This window comes from Bactrocera dorsalis, chromosome 3 (genome assembly GCF_023373825.1).
Source record: "Bactrocera dorsalis isolate Fly_Bdor chromosome 3, ASM2337382v1, whole genome shotgun sequence".
Lineage (NCBI taxonomy): Eukaryota > Metazoa > Arthropoda > Insecta > Diptera > Tephritidae > Bactrocera > Bactrocera dorsalis.
Window position 1 is genome coordinate 68,489,608 of NC_064305.1, and position 27,383 is coordinate 68,516,990.

General features: G+C 34.4%; 5 protein-coding genes and 2 long non-coding RNA genes across 24 annotated transcripts in view; 4 read left to right on the forward strand and 3 right to left on the reverse strand.

Moving 5' to 3' along the window:
- Positions 1–1,458: 1,458 nt before the first annotated feature.
- LOC125777756 (uncharacterized) lies at positions 1,459–2,747 on the forward strand. The gene is made up of 2 exons (XR_007422382.1): positions 1,459–1,794; positions 1,848–2,747. It is a non-coding gene; the product is annotated as an uncharacterized LOC125777756 (long non-coding RNA).
- Positions 2,748–8,628: 5,881 nt separating this feature from the next.
- Positions 8,629–11,853, reverse strand: LOC125777754 (uncharacterized). 2 transcript variants are annotated; one of them, XR_007422380.1, is made up of 3 exons: positions 11,639–11,853; positions 10,028–10,616; positions 8,629–8,643 (listed from the first exon to the last, which is right to left on the reverse strand). It is a non-coding gene; the product is annotated as an uncharacterized LOC125777754 (long non-coding RNA). The 2 variants fall into 2 exon arrangements; XR_007422379.1 differs by lacking the exon at positions 11,639–11,853 and adding an exon at positions 11,229–11,632.
- A 457-nt stretch (positions 11,854–12,310) lies between these two features.
- LOC105228887 (baculoviral IAP repeat-containing protein 5.2-B) lies at positions 12,311–13,049 on the reverse strand. The gene is made up of 3 exons (XM_011208888.3): positions 12,860–13,049; positions 12,624–12,803; positions 12,311–12,557 (listed from the first exon to the last, which is right to left on the reverse strand). Exons 1-3 carry the CDS (start codon positions 12,956–12,958, stop codon positions 12,429–12,431), a joined length of 408 nt encoding a protein of 135 aa, XP_011207190.2. The 5' UTR covers positions 12,959–13,049; the 3' UTR covers positions 12,311–12,428.
- A 422-nt stretch (positions 13,050–13,471) lies between these two features.
- LOC115065708 (uncharacterized) lies at positions 13,472–15,333 on the forward strand. 2 transcript variants are annotated; one of them, XM_011208884.4, is made up of 3 exons: positions 13,472–13,582; positions 14,731–14,988; positions 15,061–15,333. In XM_011208884.4, exons 2-3 carry the CDS (start codon positions 14,748–14,750, stop codon positions 15,225–15,227), a joined length of 408 nt encoding a protein of 135 aa, XP_011207186.2. In that variant the 5' UTR covers positions 13,472–13,582; positions 14,731–14,747; the 3' UTR covers positions 15,228–15,333. The 2 variants fall into 2 exon arrangements, with proteins under 2 accessions (XP_011207186.2, XP_011207188.2); XM_011208886.4 differs by lacking the exon at positions 13,472–13,582 and adding an exon at positions 14,545–14,681 and having other exon boundaries at positions 14,742–14,988.
- LOC109579200 (G patch domain and ankyrin repeat-containing protein 1 homolog) lies at positions 13,589–14,630 on the forward strand. Its single transcript, XM_049453206.1, has one exon. It carries the CDS (start codon positions 13,593–13,595, stop codon positions 14,628–14,630), a length of 1,038 nt encoding a protein of 345 aa, XP_049309163.1. The 5' UTR covers positions 13,589–13,592.
- LOC105228885 (probable proline--tRNA ligase, mitochondrial) lies at positions 15,241–17,271 on the reverse strand. Its single transcript, XM_049453193.1, has 6 exons — positions 17,111–17,271; positions 16,805–17,056; positions 16,476–16,737; positions 15,860–16,415; positions 15,636–15,804; positions 15,241–15,575 (listed from the first exon to the last, which is right to left on the reverse strand). The coding sequence occupies exons 1-6, from the start codon at positions 17,201–17,203 to the stop codon at positions 15,531–15,533; spliced, it is 1,377 nt and encodes a 458-aa protein (XP_049309150.1). The 5' UTR covers positions 17,204–17,271; the 3' UTR covers positions 15,241–15,530.
- A 748-nt stretch (positions 17,272–18,019) lies between these two features.
- Positions 18,020–27,383, forward strand: part of LOC105228884 (myocyte-specific enhancer factor 2) — a 231,304-nt gene continuing 221,940 nt past the window's right edge. For 3 of the 16 annotated variants that reach the window (XM_049453173.1, XM_049453167.1, XM_049453176.1), the window contains exon 1: positions 18,031–19,686. The gene's annotated coding sequence lies outside the window, so the exon portion shown is untranslated. Of the gene's footprint in view, positions 19,687–27,383 lie in introns of all 16 variants that reach the window. The other 13 variants (XM_049453169.1, XM_049453170.1, XM_049453171.1 and 10 more) reach the window with 13 other exon arrangements.

Consider the following 27,383-nt stretch of genomic DNA (forward strand, 5'->3'; position numbering starts at 1 on the left):
AATAAATACTAAATATTCAAATTTATGCACATACACATACGTACTGGCATACGTACGCACGAAAAAATGTAAATACCTATAGGCTTGTGTATACCCGTATACACGAAATTGCAAGAGCTTTCTTTCTTGACCATTGCAAGAAACAGAAAAATAATAATCCTTTCCTTGAAGGCGACAAGGACTTTAATTGTTCTTTTTTGTAGCTTTCTGCAATACATTTGTAATATTGAGCGTGTAAATAATTTCTGTTTTACAAAATAAATGATGTCACTATCGAGAAAATCTCGATATCAACTAAATTCTCATGCAAGGCGCTCTACACTTTGAGGTCTTCATTAAGCGTAACAAAGAAAAAAGAATAATTTAAATGTATATGTTAGACGTATGTTTATGTGTATGTGCATACAATATCTAAAAAAGTAACGTTTGAAAATATTTATTAATTAAACTATTTTTTACAGCGAACGGGAGTATTGATTAATTGGAAACACGAACATCATTGGGATTTTAATCATGTTAGCTATTGCTAAGTGACTTCAAAATCTATGTATACATAGTTTATACATATAACAACAAACAGTTATAAAATACAAATAATGCTTCAGAGATTCTAGGGAACATGCCAGTTTTATTAGAAAATCATCTCACGGTAAAACAAAGGCACTGCAAAAGATATCCTCCAAAATAGATTTTTATTCGATTAAGCAATTATCCAATATACACAAAAAATCAATATAAACACTAATATAAAAAAACATCCATACATCAGAAAAAACTATTTAAAACATGGATATTAGTTTCGAACAGCCAGGAAACCCTTGGGCAGCAGTAAAATAAATGCGAAAGATCAAAGAGCACCATATTACGTAAACATTTGATGGAATATCAAAAAAAAAAAGAATATATTCGAATTTTTATATGTACCTTGTTTTTCGACTATAGAAACTACAACAAAGTTTCGCAGATATCTTGAAAGTATGTAGATTTCTAATAAGTTCCCAATGAGTTAAGTATTATAATTTCGAAATTTGTTTGAAAAGTTAACGACTTTCTACAAATGTATGTTTATGACAAAAATCTCATCTTAAATCTTTTAACTCAATCTATGTTTAATCTATAGCTATTATAACCTGAACAAGGTATATTAAGTTTGAAAGGAAATGTTTAAGACTCAGATGGAAATGTCAGAAACCCTATGAAGTATTTATGTATAAATAAGTGAACAGCATGACGAGCTGCGTCGATTTAGCCATGTCCGTCTCTCTATATAGATATAATCTAGTCTCCCTTCTCCTCAAGAAGCTGTTCGTTCATTTGTCCTAACCGCCGATATCTTTCACGGCAAACATAGATATACTAGTCCTCAGTAATGCCAGATGGAGGTTCAGTTTATTTTGAGGTGAAGTATTCGTCATACAGGACTTCAACGCTTTTTGTGAAGTTTAAAAGTGAGTTGATATCTACGTTTGGTACTTTGTCTAGTTGTCCTTGTATTCCGAAGCTCCTAGATACTTAAGACGAGTTCTAGATAGTGCTGGACAAAAGTATGGGAGGATCACATGCCAACAGTTGCGCGGCAGTATTTCCGAAACCGCATGAGCAAAAATCATGCGAGTTTTCCTAAGAGGCTCTTACACATCATCTTGGCGGCTCTGCATTTATAGTACTTTTTATATATATTTATTCTCGGAAATTTTATTGCATATCGATTTTAGTGACTACGGAAACTTTTGGCAATCTTATCAGCTGTTTCGTTTCCCGGAATTCCTTTGTGGTCTGGAACCCAGTATATATGTATACAAACGCGTTCCGGCAAATGCTACATCAAGTGTCTTCCTGTTTCTAAGGACATTCTCTGACGTAACGCAATAGAGATTATTCATCTTTTTTATATGGTTTCTGGAAACTTGAAAGGTTGCCTGAGATCCAGCTTCGAGCAATAGATGCCACTTCATTAGCCATTTAGCCGGTATAGATGTTGCGAATTCCGCTGATGAGTCGGATGCTCCTGCGCCATCGACTCACCTTTACTGTGACTTAGCACCTACTCTCCCAAGTGTGGGTATGTGATATAATTTGTCCAACAACCGGCTGCTTATTGATCTATGCCCGAAGGTCCTTATAGAAAATTCACCTAATACCGTCAATCTTGCAGCTGATTTTACCGCAGAGCATTGTCGATTGGTGGTAGTGTTAGTGCTCCCGTTATGCGTTACATCGGTTTCCTCTATGAGACTTTTCTGGTTCCACCACACCAGTGCATTGTAAAGTAAAATTGGCTTGACTAACTCTGTGTAACACCAATGCTTGAGGCCAGGTGATAGACCCTAGGTGGGCCCGAGCTTCTTCTTACATGCGTATAGAGCAGCACTGGCCTTTTTACTCTCCTCAGATTGTACTTCCTCATCAGCTTGATCTCCAATTTAGTCCCAGCTACTAAGTATGCTCCTTTATTATTAATTTATTATAGCATATAGCCGCCAAACAAACTGAACGATCAAAATCAAGTACTTGTAAGGAAAATTTTTAATTTCACAAGATATTTTTACGAAATTTGACATGGTTTATTGTCTAAGGAAATCTCCGAAAAAATTGTAGAAATTGCATCACTATAACATATAGCTGCCGTACAAACTGAACGATCAAAATCAAGTACTTTTAAGGAAAACTTTTTTACTTGACAAATTATCTTCACAAATTTGTCAAGACAAAGGTACAACCACCAATCAAATTCAAGTATTGAATATTCTCTCAAGATCCACAATAAAAAAGGTAAATGTATTTGAGATGGAAATTGCCTCGCACTAATACGAGATGTATGTATACTTTATTAGCCACCTAAAAGGAAAACTTCGAAGTATATACATTTCTTTTGAAACACTTAACTTAAAAATACTGTAAGAATTCTAGATAATTCGATAGTTAACTAAATCAACGCTTTATTTAATACAAACTCAAAAAAGTATCCATATATAAAACTGCCCGGGCAGTATTATTTACTTTTTTGTTCTTGAGTTTTTAGTTTTTTATTCCTCTCTCACTTACCGATATTTCAAAATATTTTTATTTAATTAATACACTTGGTGTTATTATAATAAATATATAAAACAATTTATAAAAATATTACTTTGTGTATATTTGTATTTAAAAACATTTAGAACTATTAAAATGGTGTGAATGTGAATACTAGAAGTTATTCTAGTTATTATGAAATGAAAAATGTATGAATTAGGAAAATTAATAATTAATTAGAAATTCGGAAATTTCATTCAGTTCTATACCAAAAAAATAAAAGTAATGAAAAAATTAATTATTAAAAAATACTATATTTTTCATATAAAAAATGGAGAATCCAACAGACATTGTTCTCTCTTTACTTTATTACATATAGAATCGGGAAACGAAAATTGGACCTTTTGTATAAATATTTATTTGTATTGCTCGAAAGTGGTAGTGAGTTGTCTTGATAACCGTTTGAAAATTCAATGTAAAATAATAATATAATTTCTCTATAATTCACATTTTGAAAATCCGAAAATGTGAAAATCATTACCTTTTGTTTTGTTTTGGAAAATGAAAGTACCGAAAAAAATCTGTACAAATGCACATACATACATATATGCACAACTTTCAGACATATTGCTTTTTTCTTGAATTTTTTAGTATGAAATATTACGAATAAATTTGACTCATGATTGATTGTTTAGGACAAAAAAAAAACTCAACTAAATTGGAAAAAGTAATCGCCGGCTTGAATAAAAAAGTTAAAATGTACCACAAATTTGTTTAGCCAATCATTGAAGCTCTTCCCCCATTTGAGTCCCTATAGCAAAGAGAACGTTTAATTAGGGTCCCGAAAGGTAGAGATGTGTATGAAAAAGTTCAAGATTTATATTGAAAAATCCACATAAAATCAATTTTATAAAATATAAAAGTAGTTCGATTAATTAAAGATTTTTATCGCGACCTATTTGAAGTGCTTGAAGGATGTTTTACTACAAAAACATATCGCATTTTGGGTTTCTGGGAAACTTATTCAGCGAAGTCTCCGTTATCATCAATAATTTCGTGACCGCAAAGTTGTTCGGCCCACGAGTACAATCAATAGGTTACTGGAAATTATTCTGACTTTATTTGTCCAAATACTTTATTGCTTTTATCAAAAATATTTGGATAATGAATTCAGGTACTAAAACATTGCTTTTAAATTCAATTTATATTAAAAAAGGTATCACGAAAATTCCGATACGATTGTAGATTTTTAACGGTTTCAGGGTTTTCATCGAATGACGTTATTTTGACGGCGTGTTCAGTAAGTTCTGCCCTTGGATCCATGTTTCCAATAGGGATCATCTCATTAGCACCTAGTAGTATATTGGAAGTTATCAATATGCTGGGGCTAAGTTAGTCGTTGTAACTTAGGAGACGGCACAATAGACCCTAGGTCACGGTGGATCTATTTATCTTAATCTTAAGGTTTGCAAACTCATAACGTCAGGTTTCACTTTGGTACAACGGTTGGGAATTGTTAAATTCACTTTCTCCGGTGGCTACTGTAAGAGTTCTTCGTGCAAAACTCGATCTTTTCAGATAAGGGCCATTTCTGGCTTAATGACTACGTCAACAAACAAAATTAATAGCGATTTTTTATTGGCGTAGAAACTGCTTACGCAGTTATAGCCGGGAGCCATGTACAGAAATTCACGCAAGTGAGAAAAAGTGGCCAGAAACGAATCACTTACATAAGGCTCAGGCTGCTCATGAATTCCGGTCTTAGACCAAGTATCCTCTGGGTACCCATAAAACATCCGTTTGAAGGCGAGCCAAAGTGAGAAGGCATCCCTCCCCAGGCTTGGGTACTGGGTTTGGGACCTGCTACGTAAAAAACACCCCCAATGAGAAGACCAAAACAGCGTCGGAGACCCTCCTTTTTTGAATTGCTATTAGGCGGTTAAAGAAACGCAATTTCATCCCCAAATATTGACCGTTAGGTGGAGATTGTGGCATGACGGCATGATCGGACCTTATATCTTTCTTTTCTCTTGGTGTTTTTTAAAACAAAGGTGTACGCCATTCAAACAGCAACGCGCTATTAAATCGAAGACAACATTCAGCAGACCATAGGCGAAATTCCAGTCGAAATGCAGCACTGATTCATCAGAAATTGGCTTAAGCGAGTAGAGATAAGCAAACGGAGTCAAATCATAAAACAGAACCTATTTTTCACCAAAATTAGTGTTTTATTTCATTTGCATATCGGATCATTCTTGTTGGTTGACCCTTTATAGTGGATTCTTTCGTTTCAAAAATTCTGCCATCAATAAAAACATGATTATAAACCTAACCTAAACTAGCATTTTTTATGAGACTAGCTTTAAACGTGGGCCAATTATGGTACTTTTTTAAGAAAATTCACTTGTCCGATGGGACTAAGCAACACATCTAACAAATATGTATGTATGTATGGACAAGTACTAGGCATTGAACACACTTCTGAGATATAATTCTTATGTATAATTTGACAATCAAATCCTATCTTCTTAAGAGATATAAAATGTAATTTTAGTTTAAATTTTAATTATTAAATTTATTAAAAAAAAAATGATCACAAGTCAGAAATAGCACTTCATTTGTTGATTTGCTCACTGTATAGGGGTTTTTGTTGTAAATAGAAAACTAAAGTACTGTTATTATATATACTTGTGTATGCTGCTCGTTTTCAAAATAGCCTCAATTTTAATGAACTTTATCAGCATAACCAAGTTATCAGTGGTAAAGATAAATTTGCTCTCTATTAAGTGGTATATGGCTTTACATAAGAGGAAAAATAGCAAATATGTAGATGGAACGTCTAGGTAGTAAATATGTATGCTGTCAATCAATTTTTAATCGTGTATTTAACGGCAATAATTCGGTCCATATTTTTTTTCTTTAGATGTAAAAACTGCTGTTGAAAATATGCTAGTTATTTTATATAAGTTCAAATAAATTAAATTCTTGGCCGCCTGCACTTAATTCGAACGAGTTTCAGATATACCTATTATAGGACTTACTCAGTTTTACTTTTGTTTGAACCCACTTCCGTAGATTTTTATGATTTCTTTTCATAAATGATACAACGGTACAACTTCTAAAATTTCTGAAATAAAAATTTACGACCAGATATAGCAAACAACATTTTTTACAACTTACACGTGTAAAGAAGCAGAATGAGGAACTTTTTGATCACCTTGCTGAGAACCTGTTGAAAAGTGCTAAAACCGTAATTGATTTAGGACCGTTGAACGAACCAAAAAACGGATTAATTCCTCATCAAGACTCTGATTGGAAAGTCTCGAATTTATTTTCGAATAAAAACTAAAGCAGAGGCTTATTATATTATATTTTGTGTATTCTTATTGTTTGTTATTTTACCAATCATAACAATAGGAAGTCCAATTGGATATAATTGGTTTCCTAGCAGGGTTGCATTTATTGCAGAAAATAACATTACCAGACTGCACTCTTTAAAACAGTGATTTGGAAGCACTAATTAAATTATTTAGGATTTTTCTAATAAACAAATAGAATCTTTATAAAATTAATAGCAAACGAAAAATAATTGTGATAATACTATTATCTTAACGATGAAATTTTGAATTTCACGATACGGAGGTATGAGAAAAAATATATTTTTATTTAATTTAGATTTTTTTATTATATTTCATATGTTTCAGAGATGCATTGTGGTAAGAGGTGCTATATTTTTGTAGCAGAATTTTATATTTCTTAGTTTGTAAGAGTATAATTGGTATCCGGCGGAAATGAAGTCTTAGTATTATACTAAAACTAGGTAAACAATATTAATTTGAATTCAATCAACTTTTATGTGGAAACGAAAATTGCATATGTATGTATGTTCTAAACAAATTTTGCTTTTTTACATTGGTTCATGCTAAAGTGATATCCTGTAAGTTTTACCAACGAGCTTACCAAGTATGCTGGTGCAAGTTTCAGATAGTGACAGCTTTCAAATTGGCTTAAAGTTTTTTGTATTTTAAGCTTCGGAGAAAATGTTATGCAAACTTTCCATTCAAGTTTCTTGTTATAGGAGACAATTTATAAATCAAAAGGACGAATAAAGGAATGAATATTCATAAAGACAACAAATTCATGCAATGGTCTGCGAAGCATATATTTTTGCGCGTGCATAAAAGCTTCATCGGTTTGTGTCCTTGATAAATTCGAATTCGAATTCGAAAAGTATGCTGGCTTGAGTACACTCGTTAGACAGAACTCAAGTAACTCACTGCCACCATAAGGGTTGACTGAGTTTATATATACATAGATATATACACTGAGAAAAATACTTTTACACAGTAAATTATGGTAGATTTCCGTAGCACTAAACATTCATGATAGATTAAATACTAATTGGCCCTTAGTTTATCATCCTTTAATAATTTTTTAAGGTCTCTTGCGGCATAGAGCAAATAATTTAGACTGTTTTATACAATTTATGGTATCTATTTTAGATTATTTTAAACTATTTAATGACCGTTAAATACTGGGAAACTTTTTGATCGCATAAGTAATGGTATTCATACTTTAAATGCGATATTTCTCCTTTGTTGCACATTCATGATTTTATGACGTTGTGAAATTTCTTTTCTGGGCATCTTTCGCGTATTATTTTCGAATTCCAAAATACTAATATCATTAAAACTTTTAACGCTTACCTGCAATTCAGATTCGGTGACATCAATTTCGCCGCGATAAACAAAATCAATAATCGTCTTCAAATCCGTGAATATAATATCGCCGGGAAGTATGATGGTGGGATGTTTGCAGGGATTTTCCAAAAGCAGTTTTTGAAAATATGATGAGCAGGCGGATAGAACAACCTAATGAAAAAATTTACGATTAGATATGGTCATATAAATATAATAATTATTTATAAATGCATATAATATTAATTTCAAAACCGATGAGCTGAGTCGATTTAGCCGTATTCGTCTGTCTGCATATACGACATTGATGTCATTCATACTGATCAATCAAAATGCATAGAAAACTTATTTATTTAAAGAAATATCTAACGAAATTTTGCACGGAATATTGGCCAAGGCAACGATACAATCCCCGATGTACGAAGATGTTGTGCAAATTGGACAATTACTGAATATAGCTGCCTTGCAAACTGACCGCTCAAAATCAAGATAAACAACTTTTTACACTCTTAAACTGGTCTAAGGTCATCTAATATTATTATTTATATCAGGTTAATTTCCTATTTTTGTAGAAAAAAGTGTGAAAACTAAACACATGTACATTTCCACATATGTACATATGTCATAAACCCAAATTTAACGTTTTTCCAGTCCTCTTCAGATCAATGCTGAAGTTTTTATATTATATGTAGTTAAATTTATAAATTTTTATTTAAAATACCTTGTGTGCTTTTAGCGAACCATGCTCACAGGAAAGGGTCACATCCACGAAAGATAAATCTTCTCGCAATTGCTGGAACACCGAAGTCATGGTGTTTTGGTAATTGTTCCAACGCAAACTAAAATACTGGTGACTTCTCGATGCCATTTTGATGTTAGCAATAGCCCCACTTTGTCGCTAATCCAGTTTTAAACTTGGATTATACTCTTGGTTCTGCTAAAAAGATAAACAAATATTAATGATTAATCATATCTCATAATGAATTAATACTTAATTTGACTAAAAAAACAAATTGATAGTTAATTATTTTTATGTGAAACAATGTTCACGTGAATTATCAATTTAAAACAGATTACATGCAAATCCTACACTAAAGATTGAGCCGATAGCAGATAGATTTAGTTGTATTAAAAGAACAAAATACAAGGAACTAAGCGAATTTCGGTTTAAAATCAGTATCAGAGCCTTCAATACTAAATTAATTTCTTAGAGTGAATCTGATTCCTGTTTGTATGGGATTCAAATTGGTCATCAAAACAATTTAACGGGAAGTCAATGGGAAAAGATGTTCAAACATGATCTGACCACTACGAGAGGGTATCAGATGAGTTGCTTTCAAATAGCATCTTAGCCAGCTATAAGTGGTCGTTTTGCTCTAAGGAGAGAGTCCATGAAGTAAAGCTTCGCTTTGAATGACGTTTAGGTCCCGCCTGGAGTTAATCACGTAAACCACATTTTGGGTACTGTATATACAACGAATTCATAACTACATTATAATAGTGATAATTATAAGCTATATTTTATTCTAATTCTTCCAGTAAATATGACAAACTATTCTATTAATATTGATAAAGAATACTTATTTTATAAATAATAGTGGTTAAATTTTGCACATTCATAAACCATTGGCGGCAAAGTAAAAAGTATGGTGAGACGTCTAGTTAAAAATTATCATAAAAAGAACCCAGACTTTAAATTTTGAACAAAATTCGCTTTACATTTATTATGCATTTACTAATTCTTCACTTTTTATTACAAACTCTCAATTGATTTTATTTCAAGGTATTTATTAATATTCCTTGCGTGTAGGCAAATGAATATATATGTAAATAGGGTTACAACTGTTGCGCTAAGCTTTTGTATTAAAGATTCTAAAATCACACAGTCCTTTAATTAATTATTTGTTATTAATATTTATGAAAAGAGCAAGAACGCCAAAAAAGCAAGTTGCAAGGCAAGCTTTTTAGGCATTTTATAATAGTTTTCTCTATATTTTGTCTTGCTACCAATGCAATGAACACACAAAACTATAGCTCGTATTCAATACCATTTAAGCAATTCATGGATATTATTTTTAATACAACACTTAAAAATTTCATTGAAATTTTAATGTAAACAATTTTCGGGATGGTGACCACGTAAATCAGAAGTATAATAGTGTAAAAGCGACCAAAATATTGTATATTTTTATTGCACAGGCTTTAGTAAATTATTGCACATGCTTAGATAAAAATATATGTATATATTTTTACAAAGTGAGGAAGTATATTAAAAAATAATAACCAAGCCGGTTTCTTGTTATAAACATGGCACGCACTTGCCTTTTGCCGATTCTTGATTTTTATCAATTTCCTCTACTCCCTTAAATTCTGCCCTCGCTGACAAGCAATTAACAATATCTAGACGTATTCTCTGTTCAACTACACTGCCAACTGTTACGTCGCTGCAATCGAGGGTTGTCTTTTTGCATAATTTTCTTTCAAGCCACGGGATGCAGATTCACTTCTTTGCTACCGAATGCAATGCGTCCAAAATTTTTTACTAAAAATAGCTACCACTTTTTAATTGCCAATGCGAAACCCAAATCACCTATTATATGAATATTACCAATTTAGGAGGCAACTCTTTTGTACAAATCGTAACTTCCAGCGCTACTGGCCGAACACAATATCTTTTTAACACAAATGTCTGAATGTTTTGCACTTTGTACGAATATGTGTGAAGTCTGGAGGTTTTTTTGCGCAGAAAATATTTGCTTATAATTTTCGCGTCATTATTTGTTCACTTTTTTAACACTTGTTGTTGTTTCTATGTGTTTTCGAGTTTTTAACAGAGTTTTCTAAACTTTTCAGCTTCTTTTTCAACTTTTCAGTCGTGCAACGCAATGCTAGACACGAAGGAATTCGCTGCCAAAGAGGAATTCGGAATAATTAGAAAATGGATTTTTCACGTCGTTCGTTCGCTTGTCGTTCGCCCGCCATTATAGAAATGCCAGATGTAATAAATAGAAATGTATTTATTTGGATACGAAAATACTATGTAGTCTATGATTTTATTATTTATAGCGCATATGGCAAATATCTACTTTATTATTATTTTTTGTTTATAGGTCATATATTTAAATAAATTTTGCGCTAATTCTTGGTTTTTATTTTTTTACATCTAAAAATTGAATTTATTACGAACGAAACTACATAAGCACACAAAAGAAAAAAAATGAATTGTCAGCACCGAGAGAAATCTGTTAACATAAGGATTTAACCACTTTCAAATACAAATTTTCACAACATATTGAAGCATAAAATATTCCCAATAAATAACATAATATCTTCCATTTAGTTGTAAATCCATTACATTTTACAATTAAACAGAACACAAAAATCTGGCAACTTTTGGCGTCATTCACAGCTTTATTCATCGTCATATCGTAGTCGTTTTCGTATAGTATTCGTTCGTATGTTCGTTCGTCTTTTGTCGCCATTTTCAACTTTATTTTGTTCTATAACTATCCCGCTCACCCGCTTTTGCTTTGCACTTAAACACGAAACCTATTGATTTTCACGTTTCTTGTTCCACTTTTACTTCTCGTCTTCTTGTTACTATGTTCATCACACAATATTTCGATTTTGCGGGCTCTTTTTCGCCCGTAGTTTATTAAAAATTCACACCAGCTTCGTATAATCTCGTTTTCCTCTTCACACGCACACACTCTTCTTTCCTTCACTATTTTTGGACTTTATAATTCTTTACGACTTTGTTGCATTGTTCACCGCTTTCCACATTTGCGTTTTTGTTATTTTTCCAGTTTTATTATTATTATTTTTTCGTAGAGATTTACATCCTATTTCTCACTTCTTACACCTTCCAATCACTTCCCTTTGAGCAAGCCTAATGAACTATTTGTTTTGACATCTAATCGCTATGCTACCTTGCTTCCAATCATAATACACTGACATCTTTTTACTCCCAATTCGTTGGGCAAATGTAAAAAAAAACACTGTGCACAGTTAATTAAGCGGGTGGTAAATACGCTATTCTCAATAACTGAATATGTGCACGGTCATTTTATTTGGTATGTGTTGTAATGTTTTTATAAAGTTCATATAAGGACAGGCTTCAAAACACCCCAGTTGTTTTTACTAAAGTAGACAAAATATTTAGAATTGATTTACTGACCAACTGAAAATGGTTGGGTAGGTTATAAATTAAATTTTTTTTTCAATGTGGCAGTTCTAAATTCTTAACACGGTTGCATATTATGGTAACATACATGAAGTTCTCATTAAAGCCGGCAATAATATTCAAATATTTTTCTCTTATAATTTAAAAAACCGACTAAATAATGATTATTAGTATTCAAAAATGAGCTTATAACAAAAAACACTGCAACAAACCTAAGTTCTAGAAATACCAGTGAGTTTCGTGAGACTGACTATATTTGGGCAATAAACATTAAAGTGTCAAATTCTCTGGTAGAACCGACTGTCATTGGAACGAATCGCGTTCTTCAGACATATATTGTTCAAAAAAAAAAATTTTTATGTTTAGGATGTTTAACCTAAAAAAATCTAACAACTAGCACAATTTGCAAACACAATTAGCAACTAACACACAAGTAAAGTATAAAACATACAACACATATTATGAATATTTTAATGTTTATTAAATCTTAATATATATTCCCTAAACTATTATATTATACTTAATTTGGCTTCCATTTATTTGCCGAGTAATAGTTTTTCTTTCTCCTTTTCGGCATACTTTCGGAATTCTTCTAAAGTTCTGTTTAAGTTTTGTTCCAAACGCGCTTTAAGGGCCACATTACATATATTGATGAATTCTTTAACCTAAAAGTCAAGAGCAATTACTATATAACTACAGCACTTTGGTATTAATATACACAAAGGATCTACCGTCAATTCAGCCTCTTTTCGTCCGCACTTTACGAAGCTGCATTGTGGCGCATGCTTTGCGTGCTCCTTCCATGGGTCATCGGATTGCTCCCATCCATCAAGAGTTTTATTGCAAATATAACAAGTAACTGTATCTGGTTCGCGATCGTTACCGCTCCAGTAAAAGCCTGCTTCGGCCATCTACAATTGCCAAAACATGAAGAGCAATGATAAATTCATTTTTGCAACAGTTTTACCTTTTTTGCACTACATGCACTGCTTTCGTCAAAAGGCCACTTTTTAAAACTTTTTAAGCGATTCTTCTCCATCATATTTCCAAACTTTGAATAATCCATTTCAGTGTTGTAATTAAAACAAAATAATTATAAACAATGTTTTTGACGCTATTATGTTCTTCAGCTGCTGTTTCTTTTTTTCAAACTTTCAAACCGCGATAATTTTGACATTTATATGTTTCACAAAATTCAGCTTTATGTAGAGAACTTCTCGGACCGTAGACCAATTTAAATAATTACAGTGTGTTCACAATTAATTCAATTCAAGACTATAAGGTTTACTGAAGTAATAAATAAAACATTGTTATAAAAAATATAAACAGACATGATTGAAAAGAAAAACGTGAGAATTTGCTATAGACATAATTTAATGTTAAATTATTTCATTTAAGGATTTTGTATTAAAACTCAACATTTTGGTTTGTAAAATTTATTAACAAATTATAAAGTTTTTGTGACTAGTTGCTATATTCATAACATACACATTTAGGTTTATTTAGCTATTCTTTAAATTAACATTTATGTATATCATGTAAAATTTAAGTTTTGTTTGGTTATTACAAACGTGTACACATTGAAGTCATTTAATAACACTGCGCCGTAAGATGTCATCGCTATTTGTCACACAACGTCAATAAATCGCATCACTTTTTCTATTTATCTTTGCTGCACGCATATTATTTGGTAATTTGTTATGGATTTAGATGATGCACAACTGCATCCTAACTGGCTGGCACTAGCTACAGTTACCTTTCCGCGGAAGCGTTTTGTGCGTGGACTGGAGTTGCAGAGCAATGAAGAATACAAAAAGGAAGAAACTAATCCTCAGGTGGATGGAGATGGAAGTGGTGAAGATGTAAGAACATTTTACGAGGAAATCACAACAAATTCCAAAACAAGTATTCCAACTACTGCACCAACCATGGTTAACCGTTCATATAATTCAAAGAAACCTGCTATGTTGAAGTTCGATCGTAATCAATTTTTTCGTCTCGCTACAACAAATAACGTGACAGAGTTAGCGCGAATAAATTACCAAGCTGGCGATGTTGATGTGTGCGATGCTTTCGGTTGGACTGCTCTTATGATGGCCGCATGCGAGGGTGCAATAGACGCTGTGAGATTTTTATTACAGTTGGGCGCTAATAAAAATGTTAAAGAGAAAACTGGCCGCACTGCAAGAGATTACGCCATTGAAAAGGGTTACGACTGCATTGCAACAATTTTACAAACGAACATTGAAAATATTGAAGAACACGCAAGCCAGGAAGTTTCTTCTGCAACCGTTTCAATTGAGCCTTTCTATTGTAATAGTTGTGAACATACATTCACAAACACAACTCGCTTACGACATGAAACGTCAACGGTGCATCAATTTAGTACAAAAGCAATTGGTGCACAAAATAAGCTAAACAAATTTAATATATCAAACAAAAATCGTGGTTTGCAACTTATGGTTAAACAAGGCTGGGACAAAGAAAGCGGCTTGGGTCCGACTCAATCCGGACGATTGTATCCAGTTAAAACAGTGATTCGGAAGAAACGCACAGGTCTCGGCACAAAACAGGAACCGGCGCGTGTAACACATTTCGATGCGTTCGATAAACAAGCCGTAATGCATAATCGATCAAGTAACTTGCCAAAAAGTAAAAAGCGTTCCCGCTGTGACATACGTTCTGAAAAATTACGCGATTGGAAACGCGAACGACGACTTCGAAAAGCGTTGAGCTAATGTTTCAAGTTTAAGTTTGGATGCAGTTGTCCTCTTAGTCAAATTATTTAGGTGATAAATAAAGTTTTACATAAAATATGTATATTCGTATATTCATCAGTTCATCATCAGTGAAAAATGTCTAAAACCGAGGAAGAAAAAACTGTTGAGATTATAAAATCAACCGAAGAGGTGGCCGATAAGATTTTGATGAACAAGCAAGAGTTGGTGGAGCTGGATAAACGAAGACAGCAAACACGCGAAGCGATACGTGAGCTCGAAAAGCATGCAGCCAAAGATGAGAAGAAAGTATGGATAACGGTGGGCAGCATGCTTGTAAAGATGGAACGTGAAAAGGCTTTGAAGCTATTGAAAAATGGTGATTACCTAATTGTTTAGTGATAAAAGCGTTCACAAGTGACTTTAACGTTATTTCATTTTAAAATCTTAGATCAAATGCAAATTGAACGCGAAATTAATATCATCACCTCGGATCAAAAAATTCTGGTGAACAAGCATCGTGACTTGGAGCATTTTTCGCCTTATACAGGAACACAGCTCAAAGCGCTCGATCGCAAAGAGTTTGCAGCGCTTAAGGCAAATCTGCCGCTTTTGTAACGAAATACGAAAGTTAAAAAAGTGATTTGTATTTATTTATGTGAATAAGTAATGCTGAAAATAATATTAAACTTAGAATATATTGAATAAGGGTTAACAAAAGAAATTGTTTTTTCTTTTACAATTTTATTTTACAGTTATTAATTGTATACTTATGTTTAAAGGGAAAGCTTTTGTTTGTATTCAGAAAATGCATTACTCTATATAAATAATATAAAATGTTTACAAATGAGAAGAAAACTGAATGCATAAATTAAATCTAAATTTTCGCACAGTTTTGTCGCTGTTCAATATTGCTAAGTCTCAACTAATAGACGCCTTATTAGATTTCGCTGGTGCACTATAGTTCTGTAAATATCAAAATTTCCGTAATTATATATACATTACAGCATTTTTAATTTTACAAACCAATTTTGTGTTGTAGAGCTCCCGCTTTTGGTTTGTATATTTTGCGATTAAAGCCAGTGCCTCGTTTGGCTCAACATCCATTGTTTCGCCTGAAATGTAATGCAGTTCAATTTTTGGCACTGCGTTCGCTGCCTTGCTTCCAATTACAACAATAATGGGATAGCCCATTCTACATTACATAATTATTAATAATTTTACACAAATAACAAATACAACGACACTACCTTTTCGCTTCCAATAGCCTTTTACCTATAGTAAAATTACTACGATCATCAATTAGCACATCCTCCTCGTTACTAATACCGCTGAGCGCGTTACAGAATTCGGTTTCCACACTGCTGGCTAATTTCTCCTCTTTACTACCTTCTTTCGCACCTATTATGCAAACATCAAAAGGGGCTAGAAGTGTTGGCCAACGCAATTCACTCTCCGTAGCGAGCACCTCTACTGCGGCTGCCACCAATCGGCTGACGCCTATGCCATAACAGCCCATTACAAGATTTTCAGGTTTGCCATTCTCTTGTAGAAACGTTGCCTTCAGTGGTTTGGAGTATTTATCATTTAATACGAAAGTGTGTCCCACTTCAATGCCGGTCACACTGCGTACATTAGTTGAATTGCAACGCTGACAGTGTTTGTCATGGCTTGCCTCATTTATAGTTTCAATATTGGCTGCATAGCCGCAGGAATCGCAGGTAATTAGTTGATCTTCACCAGTAGCGGCTAGGTAGTGATACTCGTGTGACACGCTGCCACCCATCATGCCGGTAGCGGCTTCCACTGGAATTTAATATATATTTAAATATAATTTTGCAATATTTTGAGTAATTATTTAAGCACCTTTAACAAATGGCACTTGCAGCTGCTGAAAAAGCGCTTCATAAGCAGAATTTATCTGATTGTATGTATGCAAAGCAGTTGCCGCATCACGGTCAAATGTATAAAGATCCTTCATAACAAATTCTTTTGCTCTAATAAGACCGAAGCGAGGTTTCAACTCGTCGCGAAATTTCGGTCCGATTTGAAAGAGTCTAATAGGCAATTGTTTATAAGAAATCGGTGCAATACTTGCCAACATAGCAGTTACCGCTTCCTCGTGCGTCTAATGAGTTTTAAAAAGTTCTATTAATAATGTATAAACAATTCTTCAAATTAAACTGATTACATACTGGACTGAGCAGGAACTGTTTGCCATGCCGATCTTTTATTAAATAGAATTCGGTTATATCACCATCTAAGCGACCGGATTTTTTCCACAACTCCGACGGCGTCAAAACAGGCAATGTGATTTGTTGTGCGCCTACATCGCGCATCTGGCGACGCACCAAATCGGCACATTTTTTCATCACACGTTGCGCCAGTGGCAACAGCTGGTAAGTGCCATTATAAGCTGGTCTAACCAAACCCAAATCGGTTAGCAACTGCAAAACAATTAGTTTTAAAATCTTTCTCTTGGAATTGTTCTTTCTCTTTACCTTTTGACTACGTGAAATTGCCTCGACATTCTTTACAACGGCGTTCTTTGGTGTCACCAGCACTGGCCAAAACAATCTTGAGAGTCGCTCCATACCGGTGTTTGCCTAGGCCCTATTGATAACGTACAGCTGATAGTTGAATTCAGTTGCAGCTGTTAAAAACACAGGGTGCTTAAAAGAGGAATAGTAAAATTGCAAAAATATTTAATAAATATTTATTATATTTAATAATAAAACTATTTAAAATAAATTAAATTATATGTTATTTTACAAATAAAATATCAATTATTTATTTAAGTTAAAATCAATAGGAAAAACCGCCTTGTTATCATCACATCATTTAGCATTTTAATTCTCTCTATGCTGAATTAAATTATAACATTTTAATATACGCTTTTTTAATTGAACTCATTTGGGCCTCAGTTATAATTATTTGTAAAATTAATAAGTTAGAATAAAAAAATATATGTATTTGCATATACGCAATAAAAAATAGTTAAATTATTTGATGATTCTCTACAGTGGCAACCATCAGCAAACAGCTGTTCTTTGTTTACTTTTTTTACACTTGCTACGCTGAATTCTTTCACAAACTAGTCTTATTGGCATTGAGCTCAAAAAATTTACGATTTTTATAAACTTGTGTACCTAATTAGACGTACGCCAACTGTAAATTAAAGCCTCACTTAAATCAAGCACAGTGAGCATGGTGGTTTACTACAAAGTGCCTAATCGGTCGGTTATTAAATCCGATTCATAAACTCAATACTCACCAATTGCACACACACATACAATGTATCGATGAGGAGTCTATGCTTACTGTGAGCGCATATTTCGCCTTTGACTCTCGTACCTGCATACAGACATACATAAATACCTGAGCTACCGAACCCCACCACCTACCTGTGCTCAAACAATTGCTACTTCGTAGCTTTTTGCTATTTGCAAATACTTCCTCGTTACTTTGTTGCGGAGGGTGGAGGCGGTGACTAGTTGTACATAGAGTGGCGCTCGTTTGATTCATACGCGATTTGGCGAGCAGCGAGGTGAATTCGTTTTTTCAGTTACAATCGAAGTGAGCGCGTTCGCGGTTGTAAACGCAGTGGTCTGGTCAACGTAGTTGTCGTTGTCGTCGTCATCGTCATCAATTTGACTATCTCGCACTCGTTATTACTGTGCCATTTGGTAATTCGTTTTATTGTAATCGTACACATTGCGCGTCCGCGTTCCTAATTAATTGTGCATTACAAGTGTTATAGTGTTATTTACTTTAATTATTTAATAAATTTGCGTTGAGCCTTTGCATACGAGCATACGAGTATGTTGGGCACACGGGACTCTTTAAAAGTTACTTAAGGAAACAAAATAAAAATATAAAAAAACACGACGCGAACGATTTTCATTAACGCGCACTTCTCGTCAACACGCAAAGCTTCGTGTGCAAAGGAGGTGGAAATAATGCCAAAAAAACGTTCAATATTTGTGTATTTTTTTTGTCATTTTTAAGTGAAAAGTGTGTGAATTCGACAGACGTGCCAAGAACTGCCCCAAAAGTTGAGTTTGTTAAAGTTGGAGTTGTTAAAGTTGAAAGAGGAAAATCGTGCGAGCCTGCTGGCGGATACAATAGATACAATAGCGCAGTGGTATGAATGGTAAGGTGTTTGGTGGGTGATAGGCGGTGGAGCCAACAACACAACCGTAGTCGATAGCAGCGAAAGCAACGTGCTCTTGCAGTGGCGAATAAATACTCTCAATTTTGGTGTGGGGTATTTTCGAAATTCGCTCATTTCATGCTGATTACTTGCATGTGGTGAATTTGTGTTTTTCAATAAGTCAATGCAACAACAATACACATGCTACCGTATCGCTAACAAAACAAGAACCTATTGTGTGTACGCTCCGTAGCTGAAACTGCATGGGGCGGTGTGAGCGCTGGCAAGTCAAGTCGAGTCAAGTCAAGCCAGTAAAAGAGCGCGAGTATCTTATCGTGTCCGTTGCGTTGCTAATACCGGCTCTGTGTGTCGTTGCGTATTTTTTCGTTTCTGCTTTAGTGCATTGGAATGCTTTAGCAACTGACAAGATACTTTTGCAACAACAACAAGTGATAATCCCACGAGCGACTAAAAGTTAGTACGAGTGGGTAACAAAAACAAAATAACGAATTAGAAAACTCATTTTGTTGCAGTGAAATGCTAGTATAAAGCTAAATTTAATAATAATAATAATAATAGGAATAATAATAATAATAGGAATAATAATAATAATAGGAATAATAATAATAATAATAATAATAAAGAAAACAACAATTTTTAGTGTTATATTAAATTTTTTTTGGTGTTTGTGCAAAGTAGTAAGAATTTGTAGTTTTGTTGTGTTAAATAGTTTGCTTTGGCGTAATTACAAAAAAATTTTATTGAAACAAAAGCATAAAGTGAATTAAAATTTTTACTCAAATAGTAATAATAATTTCTATAAGCTACATACATACATATGTATGTATGTAAATACAATCGTGTGTTGAAAATTAATAAACTACGGAACTATACCCCGGGGTTAAAGCGGCGTCATATTTGAAGGTAAGTTGCATTCTTGTTATTTTTTTTTATCAATAATTAAATGTAATTCGTTAAGGCATTACGTATTCAAATGCTTGTTTTTGTTGTTAGTTCAGCGTCTGTGAAAAATGTGCTACAACTATTGTATTAAACTAGAATTTTAAGTTTGATTTCAATTTTCTTGTGAATGAATTTTATTCCGGTAATTTCTCTCTCTCTCTTGTGTATTCTTCCTTAAACAAATACCGCTTATGATAAGAAAAATCTCGGTAAAGTCGAGTTTTCATTCGACGATGTCGACTTGCTTCCGTATTGAGAATTTTTGACAGTGACCCAATTCAGAATGATGAACAATACCTTTACAGGTGAATTTCAAATGGCATAAAAGGGTATGAAAATATTGCTATCTTGAATTGTAACAAAACAGATACCACCAGGGCGTGCCGGTATCCTTTGGACCATATCTTGTATATACTTATAATATATACATTAGGGTGTGTCATTCTGAGGCAACCTTTTTTTTCAACTGAAAAACAGGCTCAAAAATTTCGAAAATGTGTAAAAAAAAGTCACTCAAATGATGAGCTCTTAATATTAATATTAAGAGGTGCCTATTTCAAAGTTTCTGTTTTCCATATAAATTACATGGAAAAAAATCTTTTTTTTTGGTGGTTATTGTGCAGAGGTTTTATATGTGCCCCGATAGCTGCCAGTAGGGATGGTAAACTCGATTCCGATTCTACTCGAAAATCGAGTTTTCGCGTAAAATAATCGATTTTTCGGAATCGATCTCCAGTAGTCGAAGTCGATTAAGAATCGGTTCTTGACATTAGAAAAATCGATTATTTTACGAAAAAACTGTGTGTAATTTTTTTGTTGAATAATTTCACACTTCAGTATTGACCGATGGGTTATAACGTGAGTAATATAACGAGTTATAATAATATTTCGGCGCTGGCCCTGTGAAAAAAATGAGTGATTTTTTCACTTGCTATTCTGAAAAATTGTTTGATGGACCTCTAAGAAAGGCTCTCTAAGTATAAGCTCTTAATTGTAACGGTAAAGTCCTTCGCCTAACGGTTTGATATTTTTTTCTTATTTTCAGATAGAAATATTTATATCTCGCTTCTAAATACTCAAAAAATATTTCGTTTTGTGTATTTTATAGTTTTTTCTTACCCACCCTAATGTATATTTTGAAAGAACACAACTGTACTACATATTTTTTGATTAGGAAAAGTTCTAAAGCATCAATACTCAAGGAAAAAGGAAATTGTTTCAAAACCTTGTTCCCACACGCGATCTTCAATACAAATTCATTCCCATTCAATAAATTTATCCACTCTTTCAAAGTAAGTTGATGGCTTCGCAGACGATATCAGGACATTTCTGCAATGGCTAAAATGCTTTCTCATTTAAACTGCATGTGGCTTATCTGTGTTTATTTGTATGTGTGTACCTATCTACATACTGGCTATCCAAAGTCCACTTTTATGCACTCGTTTGTTATAAATCTACTGCTTGCTACTTGCACCTTTCTAGGCGATTGCAGCTATGATGTGCCACCGCTAGCTCTCATCAGCCTCCACAACATTGCTTCTTCACTAGCAAAAGTAGCACCATCATTATCATCAGCATCACTGCCGTCATTTTATTGTCAATTGGCAATGTTTTCGTATTATGGGTTCTGCGCATGCGCGTCTACGGCACTTCACTGAACCTCTCGCCGCTGTGCTAAGTGCTCAAGTAGCTGTTTGCGGCAGCTAACGCCAACAAGACCACTTGTTGTCAACTTTATTACTCGTATTTTTTATAGTTTGTTGTATTTGTTATTGCTTTATTGCTGACGCTGCCGTCATTAAACTGATTTTTATTTCGTTTTTCAGTTAAACGAGTACGAATATGAGTATGGGTACGAGGCGTAATGACATTTCTGTATTGTCATTGTTGTTGCTAGTGATCGCTGTGACGACTACATATTTTTGTTGAGTTTTGTTATTTGTTGTATGTAGTTGGTCTGTAAGTGGTTGTTGTGTGCTGATTTAACAATTTTATGCACGTTTAAGCCAGTTTCTAAATCACTTGTGCGCATCTAGGCTGGAGCGGCAGGTGAATTGGTGCGCCAACAATCAAGTATCCAACAGCTTTTACAAAGTTATTTCTATAGCTATCTGTATGTATGTATGTTTACTTGTAATAGAACTTCCAGTTCTGCGTGGCATAAATCGAAATGTGAAGCACTAAATACATTGGTTTTGATCTCGAAGCAAAAAGAGGGCCGTTTCTAGAGAAGGAATACCGTAATTAACGTAAGAACAGGCTTTTATACCAATTTTATTCATCAAATCCAATTCTGTGCCCGTCTTTTCCGCGAATTAATTTCTTTAGCAAATTTCGGGCAAGTGACCACCGCGATGAACTCAAAAAAACTTTCGACGAGAGGTCCAACTTTCGACCACTTTTTCAGCGATTGAGTCGGTATGTCAGCAAGAACGCGCCAAATATTATGTTCAAAGATGTCAGTCATCTCTGGCTTATCTGTTTATTTGCATAGATATACGACTTCAAATAACTCCACCAAACATAGTCAATCACGTGATCTTGCAGGCCACGTGACAGGCTCACGACGCGAGATAATGCGCAAACCAAAAGTTTCCTTTAATAAATTACTTGCTCGATGGCTGTATAGCATGCAGCGCCGTTTTGCTTTAACCAAAGGTCATCCACATCAATTTCCTTCAGATCAGATACGAAAAACTCATTAATCATGGTCCTATAACATTCTCCATTGACTGTAACTTATGGCCAGTATCATTTTTGAAGAAGTATGGACCAATGGCTTGTGAGTTATCATATTTCGACCAAATATAAGCTTAATCGCCGAAGAAAGGTATCTTTTGAAAATAATCCTATCAAATTGGTCGTTCGGCTTCAATTTTCTGCAAATGTCGCGCGCGATGGCGGATGAATACATTTGGGTCTTCGAATTTTCGACTCTCTTGGGCGATTATGTCGGCTGAGTATTGGACCTAGCGTGCGATGCGTCATGTGAAACATTATTTTGATAACATATTTTCCCCAATTGCAAACGTTGTTCTCGAGTAAGTCTATTTATTATGAAACGGTAAACCAAACTCAGTATAAATCAGGTAACAACTGTCAAAAAGACCATTCCCGAAAAAAGTATTGCATCATTGAAAACCACTCGTCTAAAAACACAAACTAAATATGAGTTTAAAGCCCGTCACAGTTTTCTAGAATATTGAAAATAGAAGTTTCTTTGAAGTATTCATCGCAGTCAGTCAAATTCCCAGTTAAATGCTTATATTTAGATAACTCTTTGCGGGTTCTAAGCTTATTTTTGTACCTTGGACCATATACTTCTTTGCCTTCCGCTTACTCAGGGTTTACTGCTGGATTCTTAAAATAATAACTCTCCCGGTCGAGGCTCAATATTAACACTTTCGCACCTATTGGGTTCGAATGGTTCACCGTTTGAGTCCAATTTTCGATGACTCGTTCGAACATTTCGACTGAAGCGGGATTGTCTGCATAGAATTTAGACTTTACATATTCCCATAGGTAAATATCTCACGGTGAAGAGGTAATATCACGCGATCTTGGCAGCCAATCGACAGATAAAAATCTGCCGACAGAAGTTATCTCACAACAAATGGAGGCTACGTATTATATTTTTTTAAATATGTCTCGTCTGGTATTTTGAGATTGAGATAACGGTTCAAAATAATTTTTGCGCAGTAAAAGTACATCTAAACCATTCAATTCTCTTCTGAAAGTGACAGTGCTCGCATATTTTGCTAATTATTTGTGAACAATCGGTTGTTTTATGAGACCTATATGTCCCGTTAGTTTTATTTGTTGGTATGTGCGTATTTTGCGGCATAGAGAAGGAAACGTATCTTCCCTACAACTATTTTGTTCAATGTTAGGACCTCGGAGCGTACGCACATCTAAAACGTTGTATACCTATCTTCCGTCTATCACAACAAGATCCATCTGGTTGGTGGCTTTTTGATTGCGAGGCAGCCAGATAGCATAAAAATTTCCTATGCTTGAATCTAGTACTAGAGATAACCATATTTCGGGGATCAGTGAAGTCGATCAGCCTCAACCCATTTGGGGATGTTTCATCATGTAGGTTGAATTAATCGACCGTTGTCTCAAAGATACGTTGGTCATGTCGTCCGAATGGATGAAAACACTCCAGCTCTCACAGTATTCGACGCAGTACTCGCTTGGGGAGGCAGAGGAAGAGGAAGATCTACTCCGTTGCAAAGACCAGGAAGAACGACTGGAATATGCCAATAAAGAAGAAGAAGAATATGTTCCGCTTAGTGTTTGCTGATGAGACGTGTATGTTTCATCTCCATAGATCCTTCTGAAGAAAATGGGGTTTTAATTTTGTTATTTTGCTGTACCGATTGCTTTTCGGTTTGAAAGGGTTAAGTTTTGTCTTAAAAGTTAAAATATCGGAATATACATATTTCTCTTGTCTTTTCGAATATAGTACATTTTACAAATACCCTTAATTTCACAATGCCGCCCAGGGAGATCCGTCGCAAACTCAATTTTTGTGGGACAAACTGGAGTAAATACTGGATTTCAGACGTCCTACTGCTCCCAAATGAGCTTTAAGGAGGCCCTTTCTTTCGAAGAGAAACCTCCTTTTCCATTTCGAACTGATTGATCAGGTGGGATTATAGTTCACAAGTGAGTTTTCGATGATCATTTGTGAGCAGTGCTCATCTTCGAAGTAAAATCTTCGCTTTTTTTGTAGGAATTCTCGAGACCATCGCAACAATGCTTCGGATTTTTCGATAGAAACAGTAAGCACTCTCAGTAATGGAATATTTAAGCCTTATTTTAATTTGTAAAATGTTGTATGTGTTGCCTTTTAATTATTCAATTTTAAATGCGCAGTGTTCCCGGAAACTAGGCGCCGAGACCATTATGTGGAGTATTTGAATAATTATTGGTTATATAATCAGCACGACGCAACGGTGCGAAGAGGGGCAAATACATTATTTTTATGCAAACATACGTATAATGTGCCACACATAGTACAGTATGGTGGATATGGGTGGAGGTGTGTCTGTCAAATATTTGCGCAAAAGTTTTATTCCAGACGTTTTATCATATTTACAATATTTTTTTCGTTGAATTGTTCTATCTCGCAGTCGAAATTTATCAGTAAATAAGTTTGTATATGTATGATACATATGTCTTAATAAATAATAAAAAAATTTTGTAGACAAAAAATTTTACTATCAACAATTTAATACACTTTTAATTACTCAGCTGCTAAACTATGTTGCTAGATTTTTATTTGAAATAAAACAACGGTATTTTATAGAAGCTCATTTCCGATGTTGAAGTAAGAGAGACGCACTGAATGCTATAACAAGTCAGTGTACTTAATAGGGCTGCTCAATCATACGAAGGTCTCGAAGAGTTTGTTGCTTTTCGTGCCGAAATTAGTATGAAAATAATCTATTTTTTATGTATGGGATTATATGATGATAAAAATGTCCTGGTTTTTTATTTTTATAACGATCGTGGGGACCAAAAACTGTGTGCCTTTAATTCATACTCCCTTCTTTGTCTGTCGAAAAAGCCCGTCATTAACTTTTTGACACTCGTTTTGGGATTTTTATCGCTTGATGTTTGTAAAACCCATAATGGAACGTCGGAGACTGTACAGTACACAGAGCCAAATATTATATCCGTAAATAACCTTAAAAAGGAAATACTCTTCAATCCGATATGGCTAAATAAAGACGTTGGTCGATGCAAGTCGTCGAATAACAAATCGATAGATTAATTTTGAAGCTTGACATGTTGGTACCTCATGTTCTTACCGAACAAAATTTGCTTTCTCGCATAAACGACTGAGATTTGTTTATGGTTTATAGTTTTCCCTCAGGAAGCTGTTTTTTGTTCAAACCACCGAAATTGGATATAGGATATAGCTTCCATACTAACTGAACGATAAAGTCATGCTCTTAATTTCCTATTCGACGAGAAATCTTCATATATTTTGACGTGGATTATTGTACAAGAAAAAGCCAAGCTTTTGGGTTCAAGCAGAGTACCAGAAACCATCAACCATCAAGGATTGGTATGCTAAGTTTAGACGAGGTGAAATGAGTTCAAAAAATAATTTTGGATGACCGTAAACGCAAGAGTCGGCTGGCAATGTTATGGCATCTGTATTTTGGGATGCGCATGGAATAAATTTTATTTTCTACTTTGAAAAAGGAAGGAAAATCAACAGCAATTATTACATGGCGTTATTGAACCATTTGAAGAACGAAATCGCCAAAAAATGGCCGCATTTGAAAAAAATAAGAAAGTGCTGTTTCACCAAGACAATGTACTGCGTCACAAGTCAGTGGAAACGATCACAAAAATCCATGAGTTGAGTTTCGAATTGCTTTCGCAACCACTATATTCTCCAAACTGACTATTTCGTGTTCTCAGATCAGTTCAAAATAATGCTCGCTGGGACGATATTTTCGTCGAATGAAGAAATGACCACCGAAACTGAGGCCTATTTTGAAGCAAAAGAAAAATCGTGCTACAAAAAATAGTAACGAAAAGTTGGAGAGGCGCTATAACCAGTGTATTACTCTTGAAGAGAACTGTGTTGAATAAAAAAAAAAACGTACGAGGGCTGCTATATATATTTCTGGCCTGATAATGAAAATATGCATATTTATCAATGAAAATGTTTTTTTTTTTTCCTTTTTTTCGTTGGATTTGGCTCGTCTTGGAAGACCCACACGGTCGATTGCTGTTTTGTTTCGGGCTCATACGCATAGATCCATGATTCGTCATCTGTGACGATCTTATAAACGTCTTTTGAAGCACCGCGATCGTATTTTTTCAGCATTTCTTTACACCAATCCACACGAGCCTTTTTTTGAGCGATTGTCAAATTGTGCGGAATCCAACGAGAACAAACCTTTTTTACGGCCAGGTGTTCATGCAATATCGAATGTATGCTGGTGGGAGAAATGCATAGGCATGCCTCTATCTGAAGGTATGTTACATGACGGTCTTGCATTATCAGTTCACGTACGGCATCGATGTTTTCTGGCACAACGGCTGTTTTTGGACGACCTTCACGGAATTCGACTTTGAGCGAGCGTCGGCCACGATTGAATTCGTTGTACCAGTTTTTCACAGTGCTATAGGATGGTGCTTCATAGCCATACAAAGATTTTAGTTCATCGATGCACTCTTGTCGTGATAATCCACATCGAAAGTTGTGAAAAATGATCGCACGAAAATGTTCACGAGTTAATTCCATTTTTTGGCCGAGATGAATTTTTTAATTCCCTGTAAATAAAACAATTCACGATTAAATGACAAAACGTTCTGAGTGATGTTATGCTAAAAAATGTCAAATTTTCCAATGGAAATGTCAGATTGCACCTGGCAACACTTAGCGTTGCCTACGTCAGAGATATATATAGCAGCCTATGTATCTTGCTAAAAAAAATGTGGGTTACTATGGTAGGCCGGGGATTTTTCAATTGACTTGTTGAAAACTGCACTATCAAAATTCAATTGTTGTATGCAAACTTTTTAATTTGGAAGTCAAAATTATTAACTTTTTTTCATATTTTTCGCTTTTAAATTTTGACTCTATTTTTATATCTCAATTCCGAGTTAAATTTCTATTTAGGTGAACA